The sequence below is a fragment of the Chanodichthys erythropterus genome, chromosome 11 (genome assembly GCF_024489055.1).
Source record: "Chanodichthys erythropterus isolate Z2021 chromosome 11, ASM2448905v1, whole genome shotgun sequence".
Taxonomy (NCBI): domain Eukaryota; kingdom Metazoa; phylum Chordata; class Actinopteri; order Cypriniformes; family Xenocyprididae; genus Chanodichthys; species Chanodichthys erythropterus.
Window position 1 is genome coordinate 30,680,569 of NC_090231.1, and position 26,190 is coordinate 30,706,758.

Genomic DNA, 26,190 nt, shown 5'->3' on the forward strand with positions numbered 1-26,190 from the left:
TGTCTGTCAAACGTTCCATTGAACTTTTCCTTTTTCTACCTGTGATAAAGTGTTGGAAATTAAGATTTTAATTATGATTTTGATGACAGAGCCAAATGTCATGCATGTCATAAAAGGAAATGTCATTATGAAGGATACTGTACATTATGATTGCTTTATTCCGTTGTCTGTATTAAATCAAGATATATTTAAAAGTCTGATTCAAAGTATTTGGTCAAGTGGTTCTTTTGTCGGTGCTTTTATTGAGTGACTGCTTTTCTTCATTCACTTTTCTTCAACATCAGAAGAGCTCAGGTCTTAAAGGGTTAGTTCACCAAAAATAAAAATTGCCGTTCCACATCCGTAAGACCTTCGTTCATCTTCGGAACACAAATTAAGATCTTTTTGATGAAGTCTGAGAGGTTTCTCTCTCTCTATAGATCCAACGTAACTACCACTCCAAGGTCCAAAAAGTTAGGAAAAAGACATCATTAAAGTACTCCATGTGACTCCAGTGGCTTAAATAATTTTATGAAGCAATGTGAGTGCTTTGTTTGCGCAAAAAAAAACCCCACATTATTTACCAATTTACTTAAATATTGATCTGCAACGTGCGTTCACGAAAGCTTCAAGACGCATGAGTTTTGTGTTCAGACTCGCGCATCAACACAATGCACATGCGAGAGTGTTCACAAGAGCTTCACGATACATGCGTTTTGTGTTCACGCGAGAGCTGACATTGTTGCTTGAACGCTTTGGGTAATATTATTTCGTAAATAAAGTGGTAAATTATGTTTGTTTTTTTGCACAAACAAAGCACTCATGTCGCTTCATAAAATTGAGGGTGGTGGAGGGATGCAGAAAATTGAGGAAACTAGGTGAGTCAGTCATGTATATGCCTCCTTTTTATTAAATAGACCGTTTGAACGTGCTCCTCCCAAACTTTGTTTATAAAACGTCATTTGTTGCTTGAATTCTGCAGTCTCTCGAGAAGCATGTAAGAAGCTGACAATTAGCTGAATATACTTGTTCAAATAAAGACACTTAGCCTACTTTTTAAAATCTTTATATGGATATGGCAACATTTTTATTTTAAAATCTTTATATAGCAACATTTTTATTTAAAAAATTTTATTTGAATATGGCAACATGATGCCTCGTTCTACAGTATTTCCATGAACACTTTCTTTCTATACACTTTCTTTCAAAAGTGAAAGCACTTCAAGAATCTTGAAAAAAACTGCAGTACGAAGAGTGTGTTGCAGCGGGTTGCAACAGTATTGATTGACAGGCTTTTTTATTTAAAGTGCCCCATTATGCTTTTTCGAATATTACCTATCATGCAGTGTGTAATATAGCTGTCTGTGAATGTAAACGGTCTGCAAAGTTGTAAAATCGAAAGTGCACAATAAATAAATGTATTATCTCCCAAAGGAAAGAATTGACTGAACAACCTAAACAAGTTGTCAGGAATAAAGTGGTGCAGGTATGACGTCACTTTGTAGGCCATCCAGTAGTTAGCATCGCACTGGTTCCCTCGACAAAACAAGCTCTGTAATCAAAAGTTTTTGATAATTACACGTTTTGTCTGTCAAGCTAATTTTCACAGATGAACACAACTTTTATGAATTTTGAAGCCTAAATGCAGTCGCTAGAAGTCAAAATCTAACGGTAGGCTATAAATGAACTACACCACGGTCCCACGACTTAAACGTCACCATCACTAAGCTTCTGACTACTCTTTCAGTTTTTTATCCAAAAACATTTTCCCAGAAATTGAGTTAGAATAGTTTATAAGAGCACAATTGTAAGCATAACGAGGCTGTAAAAGTGGACTGAGTTTACCTATTCGGCGTGATGACGTTTAATCTCCCTGACAGCCTTTGTAGTCCCATTTAGCCACTTGTTAGCAACCACCTGTTTCAAAACATGTAACAGTTAAAACAAAATTCATGAGTGGGCATATTTTATGTTATAGAATAAAAAAGTAAAAAATAGTGTCTTGAACTTGTGTTAAAGGAACACTCCACTTTTTTTGAAAATAGGCTAATTTTCCAGCTCCCCTAGAGTTAAACAGTTGAGTTTTACCGTTTTCGAATCCATTCAGCCAATCTCCGGTTCTGGCGGTACCACTTTTAGCATAGCTTAGCATAGTTCATTGAATCTGATTAGACCGTTAGCATCGCGCTTAAAAATGACCAAAGAGTTTTGATATTTTTCCTATTTAAAACTTGACTCTTCTGTAGTTAAATCGTGTACTAAGACCGACGGAAAATGAAAAGTTGCGATTTTCTAGGCTGATATGGCTAGGAACTATACTCTCATTCAGGCGTAATAATCAAGGAACTTTGCTGCTGTTCCATGGCTGCAGCAGTGCAATGATATTACGCAGCGCCTGTGAGCCCCTGCTTGCACAGGGAACGTGCCTTGCAACCATGGAGACGTTTGTGAGAGACGGTGTGTAATATCATTGCACTGCTGCAGACATGATACGGCAGCAAAGTTCCTTGATTATTACGCCTGAATGAGAGTATAGTTCCTAGCCATATCAGCCTAGAAAATCGCAACTTTTTATTTTCCGTCGGTCTTAGTACACGATTTAACTACAGAAGAGTCAAGTTTTAAATAGGAAAAATATCAAAACTCTTTGGTCATTTTTAAGCGCGATGCTAACGGTCTAATCAGATTCAATGAACTATGCTAAGCTATGCTAAAGTGGTACCGCCAGAACCGGAGATCGGCTGAATGGATTCGAAAACGGTAAAACTCAACTGTTTAACTCTAGGGGAGTTGGAAAATGAGCCTATTTTCAAAAAAAGTGGAGTGTTCCTTTAATCACAGACCTTATTTCAGCCATTTAACCAAAAAAACATTGACTTTCAGGATGATGGACCCAGAAGTGCTAAAATGCTAACTCGTTTCCACGTTTTGTCCTACAAAGTGATGTCATACAGTACCTGCACCACTCTATTCCAGTCTCAATTCTGTGACCTGTAATGCAGTAACACATTTCCATAATGTCCGCCTGTGGTCTTCATTGGCTGCATGTGAACAACGTCTACTTTGACCCGCTCTCAAACACTGTAGCTGGAAACACTTCCAAGGGATGAGGATGTGAAGAATCAGTGGTTAAAATTACCACAGCGCTACAACAGCAGTATAAACTTTTGACGATTGCTTCTCAAATCTCTGCAAGGTCTAAATGGAATTATTATGTTTATAACGATGGGACAGTATCCACTTTATTTGAACCAACTTGCTCCTCAGAATCACAACCTGTAAGTATGATCAATTGTTGATGTATATATTTTCTACCTGGTGTTCAAAATACAACGTTTTGTGTTTTATAACTGGATTCATCATGACGTCATAAAAAGTGAAGCCACTGCGAACACCATATTGGTATTCCTTAGTATGCTCACAAGTTATTTTGAATTAATAAGAAATTATACGATTTTACTGAGAAAACATTACCTAACAAGACACTGTTTGCAGGGTATGTTTTCGGAAAGGAGGGGTTTAGAGAGACTGAATCTTTGGACGAGTCGTTTGAGAAAAATGTGGTGATGCATAATAAAATAGCATAATAGGGGCAATTTAAAGACAGAGTCATGTTTTGTTCAGTAAACTACTGTTTAATAAAAAAGAAAGAAAATTTTGTTTTTTGCCCTTATGCTCAAAAACATACCAAACCGTGACTTCAAAACCAAGGTATGTACCGAATCATCTTTTTTTGTGTAACGTTACACCCCTAATTGAAAGACAGTCAGACGGTCCATCCCCTATACACTGAAGAACTCAGAATTTTCTGGCCCGAACCCTTTAGAAAAATGCACCACCAGAATCCAGAAAGATGACTTACTTCTTGTGTCCAATAAATTAAGAAATTAATGTGATAATCTTGGTTGCTTTTTAAATTAAATTGAGTTTGTTAAAGGGTAGCTTTGTCTTCTGTGATCATTGGCAAAGACAAATAATTGTATTAAACATTAAACAACATGCCAAAAAATGACTTTTCTGTTAAAAATCTTTTCTGTTAAAAATCTTTTCTGTTTCTTGTCTGTAATTTTTTTTGATGGTTAACAATTAACCCTTGTCATAAAATTGATGGCAAAGATCCTAGATCACCGAGTCTGTATAATAAATATGTATAATGTATAATAAATATACATTTTTATATATGATTACTGGTCCTGGCTCAGTGAAACTGATAAAGCTGGATGAGGCACTGAGAAAGAACAGCTAAAGTTAAAATACTACAGAGCGACTAAGAAATAAAGAAAGTACATATTAAAGTGAAAGAGCGATTGAGAAGAGAAGCTGCAGTATAAACACATCTACTCCTTTGATAAAGATGTCACAATCTCTGATAAGCAAACCACTCTGATGCTCTCAAAGCAGAACAGATGCTCAATAGTCATATTCACTTGTATATGATCCCTTTTCCACTCTCACTTTAACTGACCAATTTACAGCAGATACTGTGGATTAGAGGTCTTTTCTTGATTGTGTGCATATTTTACTGTCTAAAGCTGATTATGAAAAACGGCTTAAGACTGAATTGCTTAATCTTTTTTTTTTTTTTTATTAAAAATCAGCATATGGTTCATGTTCCACTTTGATTACAATCCTGGCTTATATAATGTGGAACTAAAGAATGTTTCAAACAAAATACTGATATTGAACTTGTTGATTGAATGTAAATCCAAATGTGATGGCAGGGAAAATAAATGATCTGGTCTCTTTAATTCAGTTAAACTTCTGAAATTCTCATTGACAAATCATGGGTTATCCAATGAATTTAATTGTTTGAACATGAATGATGAGGACCAAATATATCGTCTAAATATTTGGCTTGACCACAGAAAACCATGTCGACTTATCCTTTACTTTGTAAGAACAAAAACAATAAGGTGTTTACAGTAATGTACAATTAACAATTATTATACAATTATACAATTATTAATATACAATTGCAAAGTTACATCTAAACCTTCAACCTTTCCATGACCATATTAGTCCCGGTGCTAAAAGCATGATTTAGCAGCTTTACAGTTCACGCAGTACATGTGTGTATGGCAGAATTGATACAAGTGCTGAAATATCAGCTTCAGGTATCTGCTTTTAAACCCTCATTGCCCTTTGCTACCATTGTAAGTGCTTTAGCGTAAATGTGATTGTTTGTTTTTAACAAACAAAATGATTTTCTGCTAATTTACAGCCTGTCACAAAACTTGGTTTGAACCCATACTCTGAACTGTGTGTTTTATGCCTACATATAGCAGGGGTGTGCGATATGACATTTTAGAATGATTAAATTGTCTCCACGATCTGCCTTTAAAGAGAGAGCATAGTAGAGATTAGCAGTAGGGTTACATTTACATGACATTGCAGTTCTTTGTGTTACGTCCCACATAAGTAGGGTGACCAGACGTCCCGTTTTTCCCGGGACAGTTCCGAATTTCAGCTCTATTTTTAGTGTCCCGACTTATTAAGAAAAAAATAATGTTTTGTCCCGTATTTCATCTTTCAACTGGGTGATGGAGTTCTGTCACACAAGAACAGCCTAATCAATTCGTCATAGAACAAAGTTACCATTCAATCACAATTCGTTATCGATTAGTGAAGGCGGGATAGGCGGAATCACGCTGAATAACACAGACCAGAAGCCTCTCTCTCACGCACTCTCTCTCTCTTTCGCGCGATCAGTTCTCCTCGCGCCTGAATGGTCAAATGCACACATAGTTTTTCAAAATGTCCATCGTGTGGAGTATCTCACGTAAATACAGTCAGTTAAGTGGACGTAAACAGGTGGGTAAAAACAGGAAATGTGTCAGTAGCCTATATTACATCCATGGATTCGGTCTTAAAGGGACAGTAGCCTAATTAAATATTTGTCAGTATATTCAAATGTGAAAAAACAAGTTTAATCTCTGTCGTATTTGTTGTATTGTTTGTAACTTGTTTGTAAATTTCTTTTTATATAACAATATATAACAAATATTTATATCTACACTGCCCTCCAAAAGTTTGGAAACGCCCTAGAAAAGTGGGGTTTTGGACAATATTGGCATGAATCCTTTTTAATTTGTGATAATTTTGCACTGGTAAGGGACAACACAAATTATAAAAACACATTTTATTATATAAACAGTTTATACATAGAAAAAAACTTAAATTTTTGATTCATCAAAATATCCAGCATTAGCAGCTATCTGACCTAAACTGGGTTCTAATTATTTCATTGTATTCTAAACTTAATTGGCAATCAATTGTTGAAGCTATTAAGGTGTGCTGACCCAAAAATCTTTTACAAACCTGGGCCAAGTTTAAACCAGTAACCAGGCATCACAGCTGGCAAAGGGGCATGTCTGACTTTGACATGTATATACTGCCATTATTATGTAATGAAATGAACACATGAAAATTATTATTGCTGGATAATGTCAAGTTACTGTAATGTATTTGCACCAAAAAATTATAAGGATTTATGCTGATATCGTCCAAAACCAGACTTTTCCAGGGGTGTTTTCAAACTCTTGGAGGGCAGTAATATATATATATATATATATATATATATAGTGAAATAAAATTTCTTATATCATGGTCATATTGCACACTCGTCCCGTATTCCACCATGAGAAATCTGGTCACCCTACACATAAGTCTAGGGGTAAATGTGGACGCAACAAAAAGTAAAGTTTTAAAGAGCGTTCATCTGAGTCATGCCATAGCACCACAAGCAACACATTTTCCAAAAAGATGTTTATTTCACAGCTCGTGGAATATAGAGGGTACAGTAGTAAAATACAAAAAAAAAAAAAACAATAGCTTCAGGAGAGGGTAAAGCCAAAAATAAAACATAAATGCAATCTAACTGAAGTAATTTAAACCTCTAAATAAACTAAAAAAAAAAAAAAAAAGAAAAAAAAAAAAAATTACCCAAAAACCCTTCCTGGCCCCAAAACAGGAGAAAACAGGGTTAAACAATGGCACCCACCGCCCTACAGCTTCCAAATGAAAGCAAAATTGAGCAAAACACAAGTAAGCAAAATAGAAGAGTAGCTGCTAAACAGGATGTTAATAGTAGCAGCTATAAACCAAACAATATAACAGGGGAAGGATAGTATGAATCTCTTTAACTAACTCAAATGACAACAGTAAGTGTTGGAGAATCACAATGAGCAAATAAAAGAAAACGCTACAATACCAAAGGAGAATATTAAGCAGCTCAACAACCACCAATTGTAACTGCAGCAACCAGCTAGGCAGAACAAAGACAACACTCTGAAGAAAGCTCTTGGGGGAATGTTTTCTCAAAGTCAGGTAGCTGGAGCTCTGCTTTTTATGCTGGCTCACTCTTAATTGGTAAGCAGATACAGCTGGACGCAATCAGCTACCTGCCAGGCAGATTGAGTAGGAGGAGCCAAGAAACAAACAAGGAAAGAAACAAAGACAAAAACACAACACACATTAAAGAAAACAAATCAATAAAGACTTCGTCTCTGGACATAACATTTTCTATCACAAAAGTTTATTATTTGCAGTTTTGCATGCGTTTTAAAGCCTTGCCAGTTAAAATTTTAATCAGAGACCAATCATTTAGCAGTGCACACACCCACCTCAGATCTAGGCCCTAGCCCGGCCCTGGCCAGAGATACTCAGGCCCTAGCCCGGCCCATGTCCGACAGCTTATCAGAATTCTCGGCCTGAGTCCAACTCAAGCCCGTGTTGTTTATATCCTCTCCATTACACACTAGGCTACTATTGCAGCCATTAAAATAGTTCTGTTTTGGTTTTAAAAACAAAGTAGTTATATTTCATTTTGTTTCTTTATTAAGTTAATTTAGAAGAATTTTTTTGTTTATTAAATTAAAGTGTTTGTTTTTTTAAAGTGACCAAGCGGCTAACGGCTGACAGTGAGTTAACCACATGTTTGATCAATTTAATCAAATCAACACTTGACTTGCCTACATTTGGATTTACATTCTGGTTGTCTTACCTAACACCACAACCGCAAAACAAATATAAATTCTATCTTCAATTCTTGCGCTAAATGCAAATTCACATCAAGGAAAGCAACATATGAGCTGCATTTTATTTGTAATCAGCTAATTTCAAGATCAAAGATCGCATTAGGAGAGAGTGCGGCATAAGCACTGGTAAGATCATTTAGTCCCATAGCCTACACTTTTAATGAACATGATTGTGTTTTAAGCATCTGCGACTTACTTTCAGTTTTATTTGTAGTTTGCGCATTGCTTAAGAGATACTCAGCTACTTATCTGCCTGTATTTCATACAGTAGCCTATGTGTGTTCTCCACGTATATGGGCACAATATGAGCTAAATGTGCCCGAGCCCGATCTGTAAACAAAAAAAATTGGCCCGAGCCGGGCCGAATGGACCCAGCGGCTTTGCAGACCTCTAACCCCTATATAGTAACAATATTCAGAACATATATGGTGCTTAAACAAAACTTCATCTTATCATGTCCTGTCAATCCTTATACATAAAAATAGCCATTTACCTCAGTACAGTGACAGTACTTCCAGCATCCCTCCTCCACCTTACCTCCTCCTCTGTTTCTGTTCTATCTATGTATTGAATATTCTTTATAAAGTACTCCAATGAGACTTGAAATTTATGTCTCAAGTCTCATTCCATCATAGATAGTATAGCATTCCAAATATGCTTAACTTTATCTCATTTAAGGATCATGCAAATATGAACTCATAATTTATGGTTTATTGTGTAGGGGCCTTGATACAGGATATAGTTTAAATCATTCTGCAAGAATTTTGCTCTTTTCAACTCAAAATTTGAACTTTTTCCCTCTGTGCTATTTGATTTTTTTTGGCATAAATCTTACAAAGCACATTACTGTGTGAGCACCATCCCTACAGTAAAGCATGATAGGGACTTTGGACACTCATTAATATGCCTTTGCTTTCAGTCAGAATGTGCTAGAATTTAATTCAGATGCTGTTCCTAGTCCATTAGCAACGTCTCTTCTTAACTGTATTTTGTTGGGCAGAATCATGAATTAAATTAACATTGTATTGATTTCGGACTTCACGGTTACTTGTTCTAGTATTGCGATAAATGGACTTACACTTTGCTAAGATGGAATCTGTATAATGTAAATGTGGCCTATTAAACTTACAAATTTCCTGCTAAAATTGCTATCAAAAGTGGCCATACAATAAAATAACTGAGTTTGTTTAGCTTTCACATTACATTGTGTTTACAGTTCTGAGTTTTAATACATTGAGGATCAGTACGTCAATGATGCACACACTGTTCACACCATTAATATCACTCAGTCATACCAAGAGAGACTTTGTAAAGATTTAGAAAATGTTGTTTTGACTCTGATTAAACATTAAGAAGTTGAAAGATGTGTTAGAGTGCATAATGTAATATAAGCAGAAACAAGGGACTCTCACTCCTCAACAGGTAGCAGCCACATCAAAGGGAGACCCATTACAATGGTGTTGCAAACCACAGCAAGGACTCCATTTCCTTTGAGATCAATGGATTGATGTTGCTGCTAACACTAACTCTTCTCATTTTGTGGCAGACAAGGAGTCAGCATGCTGTAAGGAAAAGGCTTACTTATAATTGAAGTATAGAGATGTGTGATGCTTTGAGAGGATAAACTGTGCACCAAAACAACTTAAAGTTTTTTGTCTGCACTCTGCAGAGAGCTCAAGCTTTTACATATTTAATGACCCCCATGCATTGGGTCGTGCTTGCAACAGTTTACCAGCGGGTAGAAGTTCAGAGGGAGATGGTGTCTCTTATTATGTTCTCATTGAGATCCTAAAGCTTTTGTGAATATCAGGGGATGGCTTTCCTTGTTGCTGTGATTGGCTGATAACACATGTCGATATGATAATACCTGCCTATTTGTCGGTAAAACTGGTCAAATTGGTGGAAATGGATTGACTAATAAAAGAGTGAACTGCTCAACCACCCAGATGCATCACTTTCAGTCACATCTGAATAAAAAAAAATAACTAGAAATGAAACTGAAATCTGAAAGGATCTGTGAGCCGGTCCTTAGAGAGCACTCAGCTCTGTTAGACTGAAGGTGCACTTTCAAGCCTGTGACCTTCATTTAGTGACTAATGGTCTGAAATGAAGGTGTCTATATATAAGCAAACAACAGCCGGTAGAAAGAAATTTTATCCGGAAAAAATATGATTGCTTTAAGTATTATTTTGAAGGATTAAAGATGGATAAACTTGCCAAGACTCTTGTGTTGACTGTTGAGTTAAAAACAGTTCAGATTTTTCTGTTCTGCTCTAACTTTTTAAATGCAAGAAAGCCTTTCTCACTCTTCTTCTCTCTTTTAGTGCACAGAGCTAAAAGGATCTAATGGTATCAGGGTCATAGCACTAACATAAGAACTGCAGAATACAATTTTAAATACATCACATTACAGATGTAAATGTGCAAGCACTCTACCTGAATGTTTTAACTGTTGTTCTGTATCAGTCTCTTTTAGTTCTAGCATTAAATTTCAATTTGCCATTCAGAAGTGGGTAGTGAGTAGGATGGACACTTTTAAAACTTTAATCAAGGGTAAAACTGTACTCAAATATAAGTACTGGCATAGGCACCGATCCCGTGGGTGCTCGGGGGCTCGATGGTCTATTGTGTTATTTTAATGAAAAATGCCAAGTAATACTCAAGCACAAATCTTTCAGCTCGCAGGTGGATTTCCTTCACTCTCGCACTAAACTGGACGCGCACTCAAACTCTCTTCTTGTTCTTTCTCTAGGATGGTCTTCTTACTATAAGTGGCGTGCTTATTGTAAATACATATTTATTGAATTATGTATTGAATTAAGTGAGCCGCTACTACTGATCATTAGATCAGTGCAATACTCGTGGAAAGAATGTGTGTATAGCGTAATTTGTGGGTGGGACATGTCCCCACACCTTTTTTGAAACATTTTGCTGCACGGATAGCCTATAATGCAAATGAAACACCCAGTTGACGTTAATTTATGCTAAATAAGAAGCGGTCTGGTGCTTGAATGTGTTTTTTAAATCATGCCACTGTTATCAGTGGCGGAACGTTCTCAGTCAGTGGCTCGTGCACAGTCTCCACACAGACGAGCGTCAATCTACGTTAATGGTGTTGCGGCAACTCTCTATTCTTTCCAGCGAAATCATTAACAAAATGCACACAAACATGTCCCTGCTCTTGCCTCTTTATATACAATCATTAAAGGTGCCATAGAATGCTTTTTCACAAGATGTAATATAAGTCTAAGGTGTCCCCTGAATGTGTCTGTGAAGTTTCAGCTCAAAATACCCCATACATTTTTTTATTCTTTTTTTTAACTGCCTATTTTGGGGCATCATTATAAATGCGCCGATTCAACCTGCTTCCCCATTTAAATCCTCGCGCTCCCCGCCCCCCAAGCTCGTGACTCTATAATGCATAAACAAAGTTCACACATCTAATATAACCCTCAAAATGGATCTTTACTAAGTGTTCGTCATCAGATCAATAAGTATATTTATTTATTTGGATGTTTACATTTGATTCTGAATGAGTTTGAGGATATGCTCTGTGGTTAAAGCTAACATTACACACTGTTGGAGAGATTTATAAAGAATGAAGTTGTGTTTATGAATTATACAGACTGCAAGTGTTTAAAAATGAAAATAGTGACGGCTCTTGTCTCCATGAATACAGTAAGAAACGATGGTAACTTTAACCACATTTAACAGTACATTAGCAACATGCTAACGAAACATTTAGAAAGACAATTTGCAAATATCACTAAATATATCATGATATCATGGATCATGTCAGTTATTATTGCTCCATCTGCCATTTTTCGTTATTGTCCTTGCTTGCTTACCTGCATAAAGTCTGACGATTCTGCTGTGCACAGATCCAGACAGTTAATTCTGGCTTGTCTAATGCCTTGAACATGGGCTGGTATATGCAAATATTGGGGGCGTACATATTAATGATCCTGACTGTTGCATAACAGGCTGTGTTGTTGAGATTCGCCTGTTCTTCTGAGGTCTCTTAAACAAATGGTTTTACATAAGAAGGAGGAAACAATGGAGTTTGAGACTCACTTTGTCATTTCCATGTACTGAACTCTTGTTATTCAACTATGCCAAGGTAAATTCAATTTTAAATTCTATGGCACATTTACACATTTGGTCTTAATGAGAATAAGAAAAAAAAAAAAAACTAATCGAGGGTGGATTAGAACCACTGATGAATAGAACCCGGAATGGTTGACTCACATAGCAGAAGTTCTACCACTAGACCATACGAGTATGAGTACTGTTGTGGTTTAAAAAAAAAATAAAAAATACTCAAATAGAAGTCATATAATAGGTATTGTTTTATTTATTCATTTTAAATAATACCGAAATATATTTTTGGAATATTTTATTAATGTCCTTGCACGTAATAAAACATTTTTAAATGTTTAAAATGCATACACTAATAATTTAATCATTTCAGTAATTTAATCCAATGATCCAGTCACAGAATCAAATCAAACATTTTAATGCTTAATCTTTCCTCTTTATGTTTTATTAGTTTTTCTTTCAAGAAGGAATGTCTGTGTCTCTGGGGTTGGTGTGTATTTGTTGTTATTGGGTGTGAACGAGGCGCCATGTAGAGTATGAATCAAACTTTGCTTAAGATGGCTTTTTTTCTGCAAAGGCATTACATAATATAACTTTTAATTTTCTTTTTAGAGGGAAAACAGAGTTTGAGGCCAAGGATTCTCTTTTGTCATCAGTTGATCACTTAAAGCTTTCATGCTAAAGTTGTACAAATGAGGATACTTTCTAACCTCTTCACACAATCTGGCATCTATTATAGGCCTCCACTGTCACTGTAGCTTGCATGCGTTCCGGCCTGTTCTGTTTATGCAGGATTTTTTCTTTTCCTCCTTTAAACAAACTTACAAAAAAAACATTTTATTTGCTTAAAATTCCTAAGACAACTTGCATGCATACTAATCTTCAAACTACAATCTTTTTTTACCTGATTGTGTATATTTGACTTGTTCCTCCCGAACTACGTTAATAAAACATAATTTAAAAAAGGGGAGGATCTGTTTGATATGTCCAGCCCTGTCTTTCGGTTGCAGTGGAAATTATGTCAACACATTGAATAATGCTGTGCATTTCAATGCACTTCAGTGGGCCTTTGAAGTCATTTTCCATGTATTTATGACAAACTACCCGAGTTGTTAGTAGTCCTATTCAGTATAGTTCACTCTCACACTTTCAATTGGTAATTGCCCTTCTGAACCAGATCATTACGGTGTCGTCAAAGACATTTCTCATTTTAATGCAAGCATTGGATCACAAGCCTGATGCAGCTTACACAGATAGACGTATTGTCTTATCATCTCAGTACAGCAGATAATATTTCAAGGTTAACACTAAAAGGTGATGCAACTGAAGAAAACAGGGAAAGGTGATTAAATATTTGAAGAGATTGAGAATTATGTGAGAGAGAGCAAAAACAGTCTAGTGAGAGAAAGAAAGACCCAGGGGAAGACCAAGGTAAAGAGAATTGAAATCTAATTGCGAACAGTGGAGGTCACAACAGGTGTCTGACCACTGACAAACCCTTTCAGCCCATACACAGGCTGAAAACTGTAACCTTCACAAATTGTGCTGTATAAAAACAACTTGTTTTCCTTTGCCCAGGGTTTCGAGTTGGTTTTGTGGATGGTGGCAGAGGGGAAATAACAGTAATTATGTTTGGTGTAAGAGCTGTTATTAGCCACCCATTATTTTCTGCTGTCCATTCACACCAGCACAAATTTACACATTCACACATAATGTCTTTTTTTTACCTGGTGTTTGTGATACAGTGGACAGAGCTAAGGTCAGCTATCAAATGTACGAAAGAAGAATGCATCAGTGTGTATGTTTCAGTATTAGTGTGTGCATAAATTTTTGCTCATTGTTTGATGTGTGGACAAAGACATTTATGGAGGTCTTCCCATGGTGCTTGTCCTTCTGCTATCACAAAATGATGGCCCTAAAGCCTACAGCTTCTGTTTCACCTCAGTTCCTTAGATTTTCTGCATGAATGCTGTTATTATGGCTGTTATGCATGTCAATGAGAGTTTTAATATCTGGGAAAAAATGGATGCAGGTTTATGGTGTTGTGTATTGTATCTACAATGTTAAAGTACTGGTTGCTTTGTTTTGTTTTTTGTGAGTACACCATTTTTCTAGCTGTGTCTCATTTTGAAGCCTGCATCATCCGGAGATTGCATTTGGTGGCCACACACTGAGGCTGCCTCATTTCAGAAAATTTTAGAATGGTCAGTTTTCTGAAATGTCCCACCCTGCAAATCGCTGTCCAAAACCACGCCTCCTCCATAACATATGACTGCACACACACACAACTACTCTTGGCAGGGCATCACAAGAGATGATGTTAAACTACCTCATGTGTCAAAGCACATAGCATTACAATAATAATGATCATAAACAACTTAGAAAGCTTGTAGCTGCAGATTCATTTCGGTGTTGATGCTGTTGACATGGATATGCATAATTCTAAGTCTGACTGAACATCTCCAGTTACAACGTCACAGGTTGCCATCTCTTAAGCCGCGCACACACTTAACGATTGCAAGGCCGTTTATGAATGTAAATTGATACTTATGACTGATCGCGCTTAAACGCGTCCAGTCAGAGGTAGTTGCGTTCAGTCTGCGATTACAGTCGGTGTTCACATTCCATGTGTAAGTATATAAATCTGCTTCAGTCGCAGGAAACAATCGCTGTATGTTGAGCTCAGTCTTAGAATGTTTTAGCTAGTCGTTAAATGTGTGCCTGGCTTTAATTTTGGTAGTTATGGCATGAACACAGCATAAGCTCATTGTTTTGCTTATTGTTGGTAGGAACTGTAAAAGGTGGGTATGTAAAAACATATGTTGATAGGCAGGTAGGAAATCATATTATTTCACTCTGAATCACTATACTTTGAACAGAAAGCAGGCATACTGTAGGCGTGATTTGGCATGGCAGCCAATTCTAATAATAAAAAACCATTGCCTTACTTAATGCAGCAAAACAAAAGTTTTATTCAAATTCTGAATGGATTATATATTGCCTAAAAAGCATGCTAAAAGCCCTCCCTTTATAATCACTAAAAAGCTGTCATTCATCTCAATTCATCACAATCTCATAAAGTTCCTCTATAATCAGTGAAGCTGACTGCACAATAAATCTCTTATTTAGCCAACATAATTATTATTTAGCCTAACTTAAACACATTTGATTGGCCATTGTGTTCAAGAAATCAACAGATATGTTTGTGATTTGCTCAACACCACAACTCATTTGCTTTGCTCAACACTGCAAAAACTCTTTGATGCTCTCAAGAGCGTAAACACTAAATCTGTTTTGCTATATGCTATTATTATGGAGAAAACTGATCCTAGACCAGCAGTTATGAGCAGCTTTTCCCTCTAGAAGCAATCAGAAGCAGCAGTAGTCAGTGGTTTGAGTGAGAATATTCCAGGCTAGTCTCAAGCCCGTGGCCAGGGGAAGGCTCTGAGTGCACTCAGACCATGCGCTCTCTCTCGTCTGTGTGATGTGATGTGTTTTGTGTGGGGAGAATGGTGTCCGGATTTAAATAAAGCCTATCATCCCCTGCATTTGAGACCTCGTCTCATCCCTTACACCAAACCTGACAAAATGATAACAGAATTTTGATTTTTGGGTGAACTATACCTACCTTGGCTTTAATATACTTTCCTGGTCTTGTGAATGATTCAGTGGTGCACACCTCAGAAATAAAATGGATTGTGAATAATGAGCATTGAATGGAGAGTTTAAAGTAAGATGAAATAACCTGTCAAAAGAAAAAAGAAAGTTTTGTTTATTTACATTAATCTGATCCTGACCTGTAATCTCTCCAGCTGTGTTTCCGAATAAAACCATGCCTGTCCCCTGTGATACTGAAGCCAAGCAGGAAGTTGCTACACTGTAAAATGTAATTAGTTGAGTTTACTTAGAAAGCTTAATTAAGTTTTTTTATGTAAACCCAACAGTTTAAGGAAACCGATTGCCTTAAATTTAGCAAGTAAGTTAACTCATCATTTTGAATTGATAAAACTAGCAACCACACAGTACAGAGTACTTAGAAATGTTGAGGATTAGTAATTCAATTTTACAAATTGAACGAATACTTAGTTCAGTCATGTTAAAAATCTTGTTCACATTATGTAGAAAGTGCCTTAAATTTAAACTATTTTTTGCTCAAAGTTGCAACAATGGACCATACATTATTTGTATTTATTAAACTGGAGACACTGTTGAAAATAATAAAGTTTGATGTCACCATCATGGTGGAAAGTTTTTGCTTTAGTTGGCCTCTTGACCTTGACTTTTAACATTAGTGTTTCTCTGGCTGTCGTAACTCAGTGTTTGTAGGACACAGCTGTTATGGTGAAAAAAGCCAAAAGAAATACTGGGATTGATCTGTTGGATCTGTACTTATAATGTCATCATCAAATATCCACAGGTTTCATTCCAAGGTTTGTACTAGAGTTGTGACGTTCGCGAACGAACCGATTCTTTTGAACGGCTCATAAACATGAACGATGGGAGCCGAGTCGCGGCTGGAGGGGAGCCGTTCTTTCTGTCGTTCTTTTTTCCTATGCGTGTTTCACACAGATGCACACAAATGAGCTCCTCCGCGAGACAGAACAGTTATAGGGGGAGGGGCGCACCCAGCGCAGGCCAACCCTTTATAGCGTGATGATATTAGTTATTAGTTGTGCATGCATCCTTCACGTGAGTACTCCAGTGGAAAAAAACCCTGCGTTCCTCTGTCATTGGGTAGGAGCGGAGCCATGACGTGTGCACGCTGCCGTCACATGCTTACTCCAGTTAAAAAAAAAAAAAAAAACGTGCGATTGCCTCTCTGTCTCAGTGCCAACATCAGTAATAGCGGGTCGTTCGGACTTCGAAAGGATGAAGACACACACATCTTGTGTGATAACAATGTTCTTGTGTGGAAGTGTTTGTAGTAAAAGCTTTTTTGCACAGAAATTCATTGCAGCCGGCTTTGTTTTTGATGTTTATTTGTGAGTAGGTATTGTATGAATAACATAAGTCAACGTAGCTTTACACACACACACACACACACACACACACACACACACACACACACACACACACACACACACACACACACACACACACACACACACACACACACACACACACTTTGTACTAAAGGTAAATCCAAAATAGTGATGTCACTGTCTAAGCAGAGGGATTTGTGCAACCCTATGGAATATAGTCCACACATGACAAATGAGGTAATAATCAATATTTCAGAATAATTCAAACTCAGATATTGGTGTGTGATATCCGAGTTTTAATTATTTGACTACAAATCTCACCTCATCATTCCTCCCAGTGATTATTTCCAGGATAAACTGAGATGCCCCCAAGCTGGCTTCTTAAAACTGACTAAATATTTAAAAAGAGCCAAAAGAGCCGTTCTTTTGAACGGCTCTTTGAAAGGAACGGATCGCGAAGATCCGGATCCCCTCAAAGAGCCATAAATCCCATCACTAGTTTGTACTTGATCAAAAGTGTGCTTTGTCATTAAAAACAGGTATTTTTTTAATAATCAATGAAACTATAGCAAGAGACGGAGCACTGTTGAAATCATATTTTTAATATGTTAGTCAATAAACATCTTGGACTATATAGACACACAGAGACATCAGGAATCAGTCTATACATCTCAACAACGGTGACATGCTTCATGCTGCAATGCATGCTGGGAGCCATGGATGAGTTTTATACTATGATGGCTCCCAGCATGCATTGCATGTCACCGTTGTTGAGATTTATACGCTGATTATTGATGTCTCTGTGTGTCTAAAAGTAGCCCAAAATGTTTTTTGACAAATATTAAAAATATATGATCTCAACCGTGCTCAGTCTCTTGATCTAGTTTCAGCAATAAAATATTTAATTGTTTATAGTGACAAAGCACACTTTTGATCAAGTACAAACCTTGGAATGAAATCTGTGGATTTTTGATGATGACATTATAAACACAGATCCAACAGATCAATCCCAGTATTTCTTTTGGCTTTTTTTCACCATAACAGCTGTGTCCTACAAACACTGAGTTACGACAGCCAGAGAAACACTAATGTTAAAAGTCAAGGTCAAGAGGCCAACTAAAGCAAACACTTTCCACCATGATGGTGACATCAAACTTTATTATTTTCAACAGTATCTCAGTATCTTAAGTTGGGGGAAGCCCTAATACATTTATCTAGTTACCTGTACCTGATGTTCTTAGTAATTAGGAAATTCCAAGTAGGTATAGGGAAAAATGTAATGGCTTCTAAACATCATTAGTAGTACTATGGCTCCTCTTTGGAAATATTTATCTTCTTATCTGCTTAAATATGCTCACCAGTTAGTTAAATCTGACAGGAGTTCATCAAAATTGTTGCTTTGTGTCTAGCATTGCACAATAATAATCAAGCAATCTGGCAATTTTTATTTCTCTACAAAATATCTCAAATGTAGCTCAGCTACTACATGGTACAGCCAAGAAAAGAAAAACATACATTTTAAATAATTCTGTCAAGCTCCAAATGATATTAAGGGTTGAAGTGCATCTCCAGGGTCAAATGAAGATGACACTAGTCTACCAGAAAATTTCTTGCACTGTGCTAGACTTTCATCTTGTGACTAATCATAGTGGTTCATTTCTCTCTCTGTATGTCTCCATCACTCGTCTACACTCTATTTCAAGAATCCTTTTTAAAGCACTTTGTGTATTTGTTTCATTTTGATGCTCTGCCACTGGAAGTGTGTGACATTTTCCAAAACATATTGGATATAATCTATATTGGCATTGCTAATGTTGCTTTACTCAGAATTATTCTATTACAAGCAATACTTGACCTTAAGCAAATCACAATGTGTGGGCTGTGATTTCTGCTAGGCAGATGTTCTCCACATGGCCGGTGCCAACTGTAGACTGGTCTTATCTCTGCTAATGAGTTCATATAAAGGAAGGTTGAATATCTGCTTTTCTGGTGTGGCGAACCAGAAACCTGCTGCAAAAAGTTGTGGAATTGAATGTAATCTTCAGAAAATTGGCATCCCTTCCAGCCTCTCTAAAAACAGCGAGCTCAGCAGTCAACATCATTCATATTGCCAGGCACCATTTATTTTATAGATTTTAAACAGAGTGACTACATAACATCCATTAGAGGATGGCTGCATCTCTTGCCGCAACACATTACTGCTTATTTCTGTGTCATAATTGAGTTCATTCTCCTCTCATCAATCATCTTTTGGTGTGGAGCTTCATCTGCCTACTCAAAGGATGTGTTGCTTCATTTGTCACAGGATGAGGTATTATCAAGCCCACAAAAAGGTTCACTATGTGTCATCTGCCTTGTATAAAACAGCAGTTTGGCTCCAGGTTGAGAAACAAGGAAGAATATGCTACACTCTTCCTACTTTGGCCTCCACTTTTTCAACACCAACACAATTCAGTGAAAACCAGACCCAAACCAACTGCCACCAGACCAGTCTTGCCTTCTGCAATGACCTGTTCAGCCTTTGATTCCCATCCCACTTACTATATCCTTATTGTCTCGGTTACCGCAACAGCAGAGTCTGAATTATATGCTCTGTTGAGCCTCAATAATTCTGTCATTTATTAAAAAAGATGAGCGCTTTTTACAGAATAACTTTCACAAGTGCTAACACCTTTAAAAACACTGTTAATTATTTAAAGAAAGAAAAAAAAAAATCAGGTCATGTGAGGTATAATTAACCAACCTATTTTTGTCTCTCTTTCTGTGTTATCTAGACGGCTCAGACGGTGTTGTTGGTTGTCGCTGCGTTCCTCATCTGCTGGATGCCGCACCACATTATCGCTATGTGGGTGGAGTTCGGCCACTTTCCCTTGAATGATGCATCCTTTGCATTTCGCATCATTTCTCATTGCCTGGCCTATGGAAACTCCTGTGTCAACCCCATTCTTTACGCTTTCCTGTCTGAAAACTTCAGAAAAGCCTGCAAGCAGGTCTTCACATGCCGCTTTTTTTACTCTCCTCCGCCTGTGGAAAAAGTGGTGCGCATTCGCATGGAGAACTTCTCCATGACACATTCCACTACTAACATGTGACTCAAAACATTTTAGAGATATCAGCACTGTTTAAAAAACTGGAGATATCAGCACTGTTTAATAACATTTGTGGTGTTGTTTCTGGTTCATGGCATAGTGCATGGATCACATTCAAGAAGGTTTGACTAACATGGACAGTAAAAATTAAGAAGGTACCTTGAGAAGTAAAAATCCTATTTAATATCTCAATCCATGTACATCAAAGGCATTTGCTTATGAAAAGTGTAAACTATTTAAGTGTAAATAGTGTTTGTCATTGAAATGTTGTTGTATTACGTTTTTGTTTACTGTTTAATGTGTATTTAATGTTATTGAAAGTAATAAAAACATATAGACAGTAATTTAAAAATCTAATTTTAACAGTTTTTGAATATGTTTGAAAGAATCACTATAAAAGAACATGGATGTGTTTGTTAATGAACTGTGCTGTCTGAACATCTTTTTGCATAGTGTTTATGTTGTATTCGACAAACACTTTCAGTCTCAGTATAAGCATGCCATAAACCTCAATATTTTGATTGTATGCTGTAATTATATATTCAGTGACATTGGTTTATGTCCAGTCTCATGGTTAAATATCCATTATAGAAAGAAAATATTATTGAAGGTTTCCCCAAAAAAGAATTCAAATAATAATAAAAATATCTAATTCAATGAACAATAAAATGTATGTTTAATTTTTCTGGTCCTTTAAGAGTAAGTTAGAGTGGGTTCTTGTTTAAAAAGGATGTAGCTATCTGTATCCTATGGTTAACTGTTTGACATAGACTGGCGATTGTCCTAAACAAACGACCAGTGGAAAATTTTATGTGTGTGTTTGCATCTCTTACCAGTCTATTACTCATGTCTCTCTGTGAGATACCAGGACAAAAGCTCTTATAAACGCACATTGTTTCTGATTTAGAATCAGGAACGATTCAAAAGATTCACAAAACTTATGAACTTCCCTATGAAGTGACAAGAAAATGGATGGCACATTTTCCAACAGGTCAGGATCCTGTTGGGTGAATATGACTGCATAAATGCTACCATCACATGCCTTTAATCCTTGTGAAATGCATCTCCAGTACAATGAAGCTTTCACTATAATGTGATATAATAGTGCTGTAGGTGACCCTAAAAATGACAATGGAATGGAACTTTTGGAAAGTACAGACTGGTAACTTGCTTTTTCTTTCTTTCTTTGTATATTTGAATACATTTCTAAACAATGCTGCATTTCATGTAGTGTCAGCGCTATATGTCTGGCAGTGCAGCATGATACATATTTACTCTGGGAGAACTCACGGGTGAGTAGTCTGGGAACATATCCAGAATCTGGTGATGATAAATCATGCTCAGAAAAATCATTAATAACAAAGTTAACCTGTTCAGACACTGTCAGTTTTAATGGACATCACTTTTCTCAGGTGTTTTATTTTCACAAAACATAATCTAAATTAATCTTTGAGTGCTCTTTCACACAGCAACTAAAATTGAAATTATTTTCAAAATATTTGTATTTTTTGTCAAATTATTTTCAGACCATGCATGACAAAATTGATCAAATATCTTCAGCAACCTGAATTTTCAATGCCTTATATATAACGTTTTCTTTCCTGAAACAACGTATAACAAATATACACTTCTAATTATTAGAGTTAAATGAAGCATGATTATTTCTTCTTGCCTGGAACATAATTTGTATGATTAACAGCTATATATATGCAACCTCATACATTTTACAACAAATATCTCTATTGTGAAAGAAAAAAAAAAGAAGACAAAAGGTCGTCATACAGCCTAAACATCCTTTTTTTTCAACACTTTCTAATGAACCTTTAAACGGAGTGCACATTAACCCAAAAGTCGCATTTCAAAGCCAAAACATTGCTGTAATTAACAAAGTCAATAACATTAAGCGTCACTGTCCAAATGCATGTCAAGGGCATGGTATGCAATGTATGATGGTTTGTCTGTCCTTTATACATTAGACAGAGCATAAAACTCACAAAATGGACTTGAAAAAAAATACCCAAGTGTATATTTACTTAATAAGAGAGTAGTTCTGCTTAGCCAGGTTGCTTTTTCTTCTAAATGAGCCCATCAAGGCAGCTCACATGTCCCTGTTTATGTCTTTTCTAATCAATGTTACGAAAGGCCTTCTTCTCAATAACACTGCTGCAAAGTTCAAATTTATCTCATGGCAACCTTCATGTTGTGCCATGATAATAAACAGTTGGTAGTGAAGCATGCAGCCTCACTTTCAGACCTTTCTATCACATTCATTCCCATTAGGGCAAAAGATAGCCATTAGCAGAACTGAAATAACATAAATAAGCAAAAATCACATCATATAAAACAGGAAAACATATAACTTTGCCCTTTAAATGTGTTTTTGTCGTAGAACAACTTGCACCTTCTTTTAATTAGGCTGTTATTCAATTTATTGTTCAGTGTCAAATACCTCACATAATTGGCATGGCCTAAAAGCCCACACATAACGGTGGGAGGTTCACTGCAAACATTTTCAAATGAAAAAACAAAAAGAAATTGAGTCTAACACAGAAATGTAAATGGAAGCATTACGCCAAAATGTTCATAAATGTTTAATGGTTTAAATACACAAAAAACATTTACTTATAATGGTCTTTGTTCTGCAGACCACATATTATTCTCTTGTGCATAAAATGAAAGTCAATGGGATCCAAAATATCACTGAATCCAACTGATTTTCATTGTACGGACAAAACAGAAGCAAGAAGGTCACACAGGTTTTAAATAACATGAGGGTATAGGGCTGCATCTAAAATTGCATACATCCAAAAAATAGTATGTGAAAAGAGTCTAAATTTACAGTACCCATAAAAAAGTTGTTGAAACGTTCCCAGATGACCTACTATTTCTGGTACGATTCTGAAGTGAGCATCTGATGGACACTTTACTATCCCATGAGGACACAGGAGAGGAATAGCAGTGAAGCGAGTCAAGCGATGCAACTGAGACTGTAGGGCACAAGACAGCATAAACACGATGACTGTAATCTGAAATACATTCATACTACACATATACTATATAAAACATACTTTTTTAACCGTCGCAAAGTAAAGCCAAACTAGAGCATAAAGGCATTCTGGTGTTCAACCTAAGGAACTACTTATTCTTACTAAGAGTATACTTTCAGACATGACTTAAATTTTGATTTTTGGGTTTATATTAGACACCCTTAAGGTGTCCAATATAAATGTGTATATAAGCTTAATGCCAAAATGTTGAAAACAACAAATACTCAAAGAACCAATTAATTCCAAACCTATGATGATTTTCTTGGCCAAAACACATAAGAAATTTTGAAGAACTATTTTTGTGCATAAAATGAAAGACAATGGGGGTCAAAATAATGTGACCATGGACCACAAAATCAGTCATAAGTCGCACAGGTATATTTGTAGCAATAGACAACAATACATTTTATGGGTCAAAATTATCGATTTTTCTTTTATGCCAAAAATCATTAGGATATTAAGTAAAGATCATGTTCCATTAAGATATTTTGTAAATTTCCTACTGTAAATATATCAAAAAATTGATTTGGGACTTCATCTGGACAACTTTAAAGGCAATTTTCTCAATATTTTGATTTTTTTGCACTCTCAGATTCTCTTCCAAATATTGTCCTATCCTAACACGCCATACATCAGTGGAAAGCTTATTCAGCTTTCATATGATGTATAAATTTCAGTTTCAGAAAACTGACCCTTATGACTGGTTTTGTGGTCCAGGGTCACATACTGGACACAACTTATATTGGAAAAAAAATTAGACCTTTTGTGTTCTAGTCTTACAGGTTTAGAATGACATGATAAATTCTGACAAGAGTTTGAACAGAAGCTAAAACAACAGATATACAAATGAAAAGTCACATTTTTATAAGGCTGATTTGTAGATCATACTTTAATCAGTTATTTGTTTTTCTACATTTCTTTAACATCAATTTTATTGCTCGGTTTCTGAATTTCTGTCTCCATCCCTGGTAAAGATGTTCTCCTCCTTGCTGCCGTCTCTATTCTCTGCACAAGTTCCACATCCCATGCGTGAGTAACGAAGCTCAGCACCTCCCCTCCCCCAGAGCCACCTGCTCTCCCCACGCGCCCTGCCCGGTGGATGTAATCTGTGTGGGTCTCTGGGAAGTCATAGTTGATGACAAGTCCAACCCTCTGTGTATCCAGACCTCTTGAAGCTATGTCAGTGCATATTAGAACATCAACACTCCCTTTTTGAAAGTTCCTGAAAATTCCCTCTCTCATAGTTGCAGGCATCTCTCCCTGGAGCCTCATATGACGAACACCCATCTCCTCCAGCGAATAACCCAGCCAGTTGACGGTGGAAGCAGAGTTACAGAACACCAGAATGCCTTTATGCTCCAGTTCAGCCTTCTTTAGAGCTTGATGAAGCTCAAGAATCTTGTCTGCACCTTTGATCCTGAGAAACGACTGCTTTACATGTGGCATGAGATGATGTAGCATTCTGCTTTTAACGGTCACCATGCTGGCCAGGTCAGTCACCTTGCTGAGGACCTCTCCTATGCCACCCGGAAACGTGGCTCCCACCACAACCAACTGAGCTTTATGATCAAGCCCAACCGTCTCTGAGAGTCTGGACGCCACCTGGGCATGCGAAAAAATATCCTCAAGCAAGCCTGCAAAACTGACATCAAACATAGTGTCAGCTTCATCGATGACTAGGAAGTTTAATTCACTCAAGCTGATGAACCGCTTCCGGAGGGCCTTTAGCAGGGCGCCAGGTGTGGCCACTAAAACATCCGGCTGACCATGAGCGAACGCCACTTTGATGTTTCCCACACCTCTCCCGCCTCCTGCGACTTTGACCACTAATCCAAACTGCTGGCTGACTGATCGAGCTACAGATGTCACTTGTTCTGCCAGTTCCCGTGATGGAACAATGACCACAGCGCGAATATTTGTGTCTTCCTGCCTGTCCGCCTGCAGTCTGTGGATGATGGGAAGGAGGTAAGCAAGTGTTTTTCCACTTCCTGTCTCTGCAGCACAGAGAATATTCCGTCCTTTTAGTATTTTGGGAATGGTTTGCATCTGCACTGTGGTGGGATGAATAATATCCTGACTGTGTAAAGTCCCGACCAGTTCTGGACAAATGTTGAAGCAATTAAATGTCTTTTTAGGGGCGGAAGCTGTGTCGTTACCCTCATCCTTCTGCTTGAGCAGGGATGGTGGAGCACTCTGGATGCTGTTTATGGAGAAGTAATCCCCTAACGCTTTGTTACTCTTCCATCCCCTTGATGTCAGAACAGGTTGTTCAAATTTCCCAAGTGTATAGCCAACAGACTGGTTTAGCTGTGGGTTCTTGCTCTTGATCAACAGTCTGCCAGGCTTGACTGTTGGCAGCCTGTCAAACTTCTTGCTTTGCATCTGTTTGATGTCCTCTATGCGTTCTTGCATGCGTCTCGGGATGCGAATCACAACCGGCTGTGAGCTAGCGGTTGTCATTCCACTAATGCACGCGATCTGTCCCCTGCCGAGCTGCGAACTGCGTGTTGCCTGCCAGAGTTTGGAAATGAGAAAGGCACCGCGTCCGACCTTCACTGCCTGCATTGTGGATACGAGTACAAACGAAAATGAATATCGTATGTCCTGTTAATACACAAACGCATCAGAGAAGAATCTTTTTATGTGACAAATGCGGTAAAACACTGAGCTCACATAAACCCATGCTTAGTTCGTCCGGGCACAGAATGATGACGTTTACAAACGCCGCAATGTCAAAATTAAAGCCCCAGTGATCAAACGTGAGATTACCATTGTTGAATTCGGAACCGCATATTATTCTGCAGTATTTTATATGTAACCTTATTTATTTAACAGAGGATTTCATCCAAAGCTACTCGTTGAGGAATACAGAAAGTGCTAACTTGATTATACAGTTTCAAACAGTGTAGACTCTAGAACAGCACAGACTAGGACAAGGATTAAGAAATAGTGAGTTTTA

The 26,190-nt window shown here is 37.1% G+C and overlaps 2 protein-coding genes across 2 annotated transcripts in view; one reads left to right on the forward strand and one right to left on the reverse strand.

Annotated features, from left to right (window-relative positions):
- galr1b (galanin receptor 1b) overlaps window positions 1-20,782 on the forward strand; it is a 37,043-nt gene extending 16,261 nt beyond the window's left edge. Inside the window, exon 3 of the mRNA XM_067400719.1 lies at window positions 19,870-20,782. Within this exon, the coding sequence (XP_067256820.1) occupies window positions 19,870-20,187 (318 nt within the window). The 3' untranslated portion in view covers window positions 20,188-20,782. The remainder of the gene's footprint in view (window positions 1-19,869) is intronic.
- A 779-nt stretch (window positions 20,783-21,561) lies between these two features.
- Window positions 21,562-25,937, reverse strand: ddx28 (DEAD (Asp-Glu-Ala-Asp) box polypeptide 28). The gene has a single exon (XM_067400720.1). The coding sequence runs from the start codon at window positions 25,794-25,796 to the stop codon at window positions 24,141-24,143; it is 1,656 nt and encodes a 551-aa protein (XP_067256821.1). The 5' UTR covers window positions 25,797-25,937; the 3' UTR covers window positions 21,562-24,140.
- Between the last annotated feature and the right edge of the window lie 253 nt (window positions 25,938-26,190).

Bases quoted from the DNA above. Each gene is read 5' to 3' on its own strand.
- ddx28 (XM_067400720.1), bottom strand. From the start codon at position 25,796: ATGCAGGCAGTGAAGGTCGGACGCGGTGCCTTTCTCATTTCCAAACTC.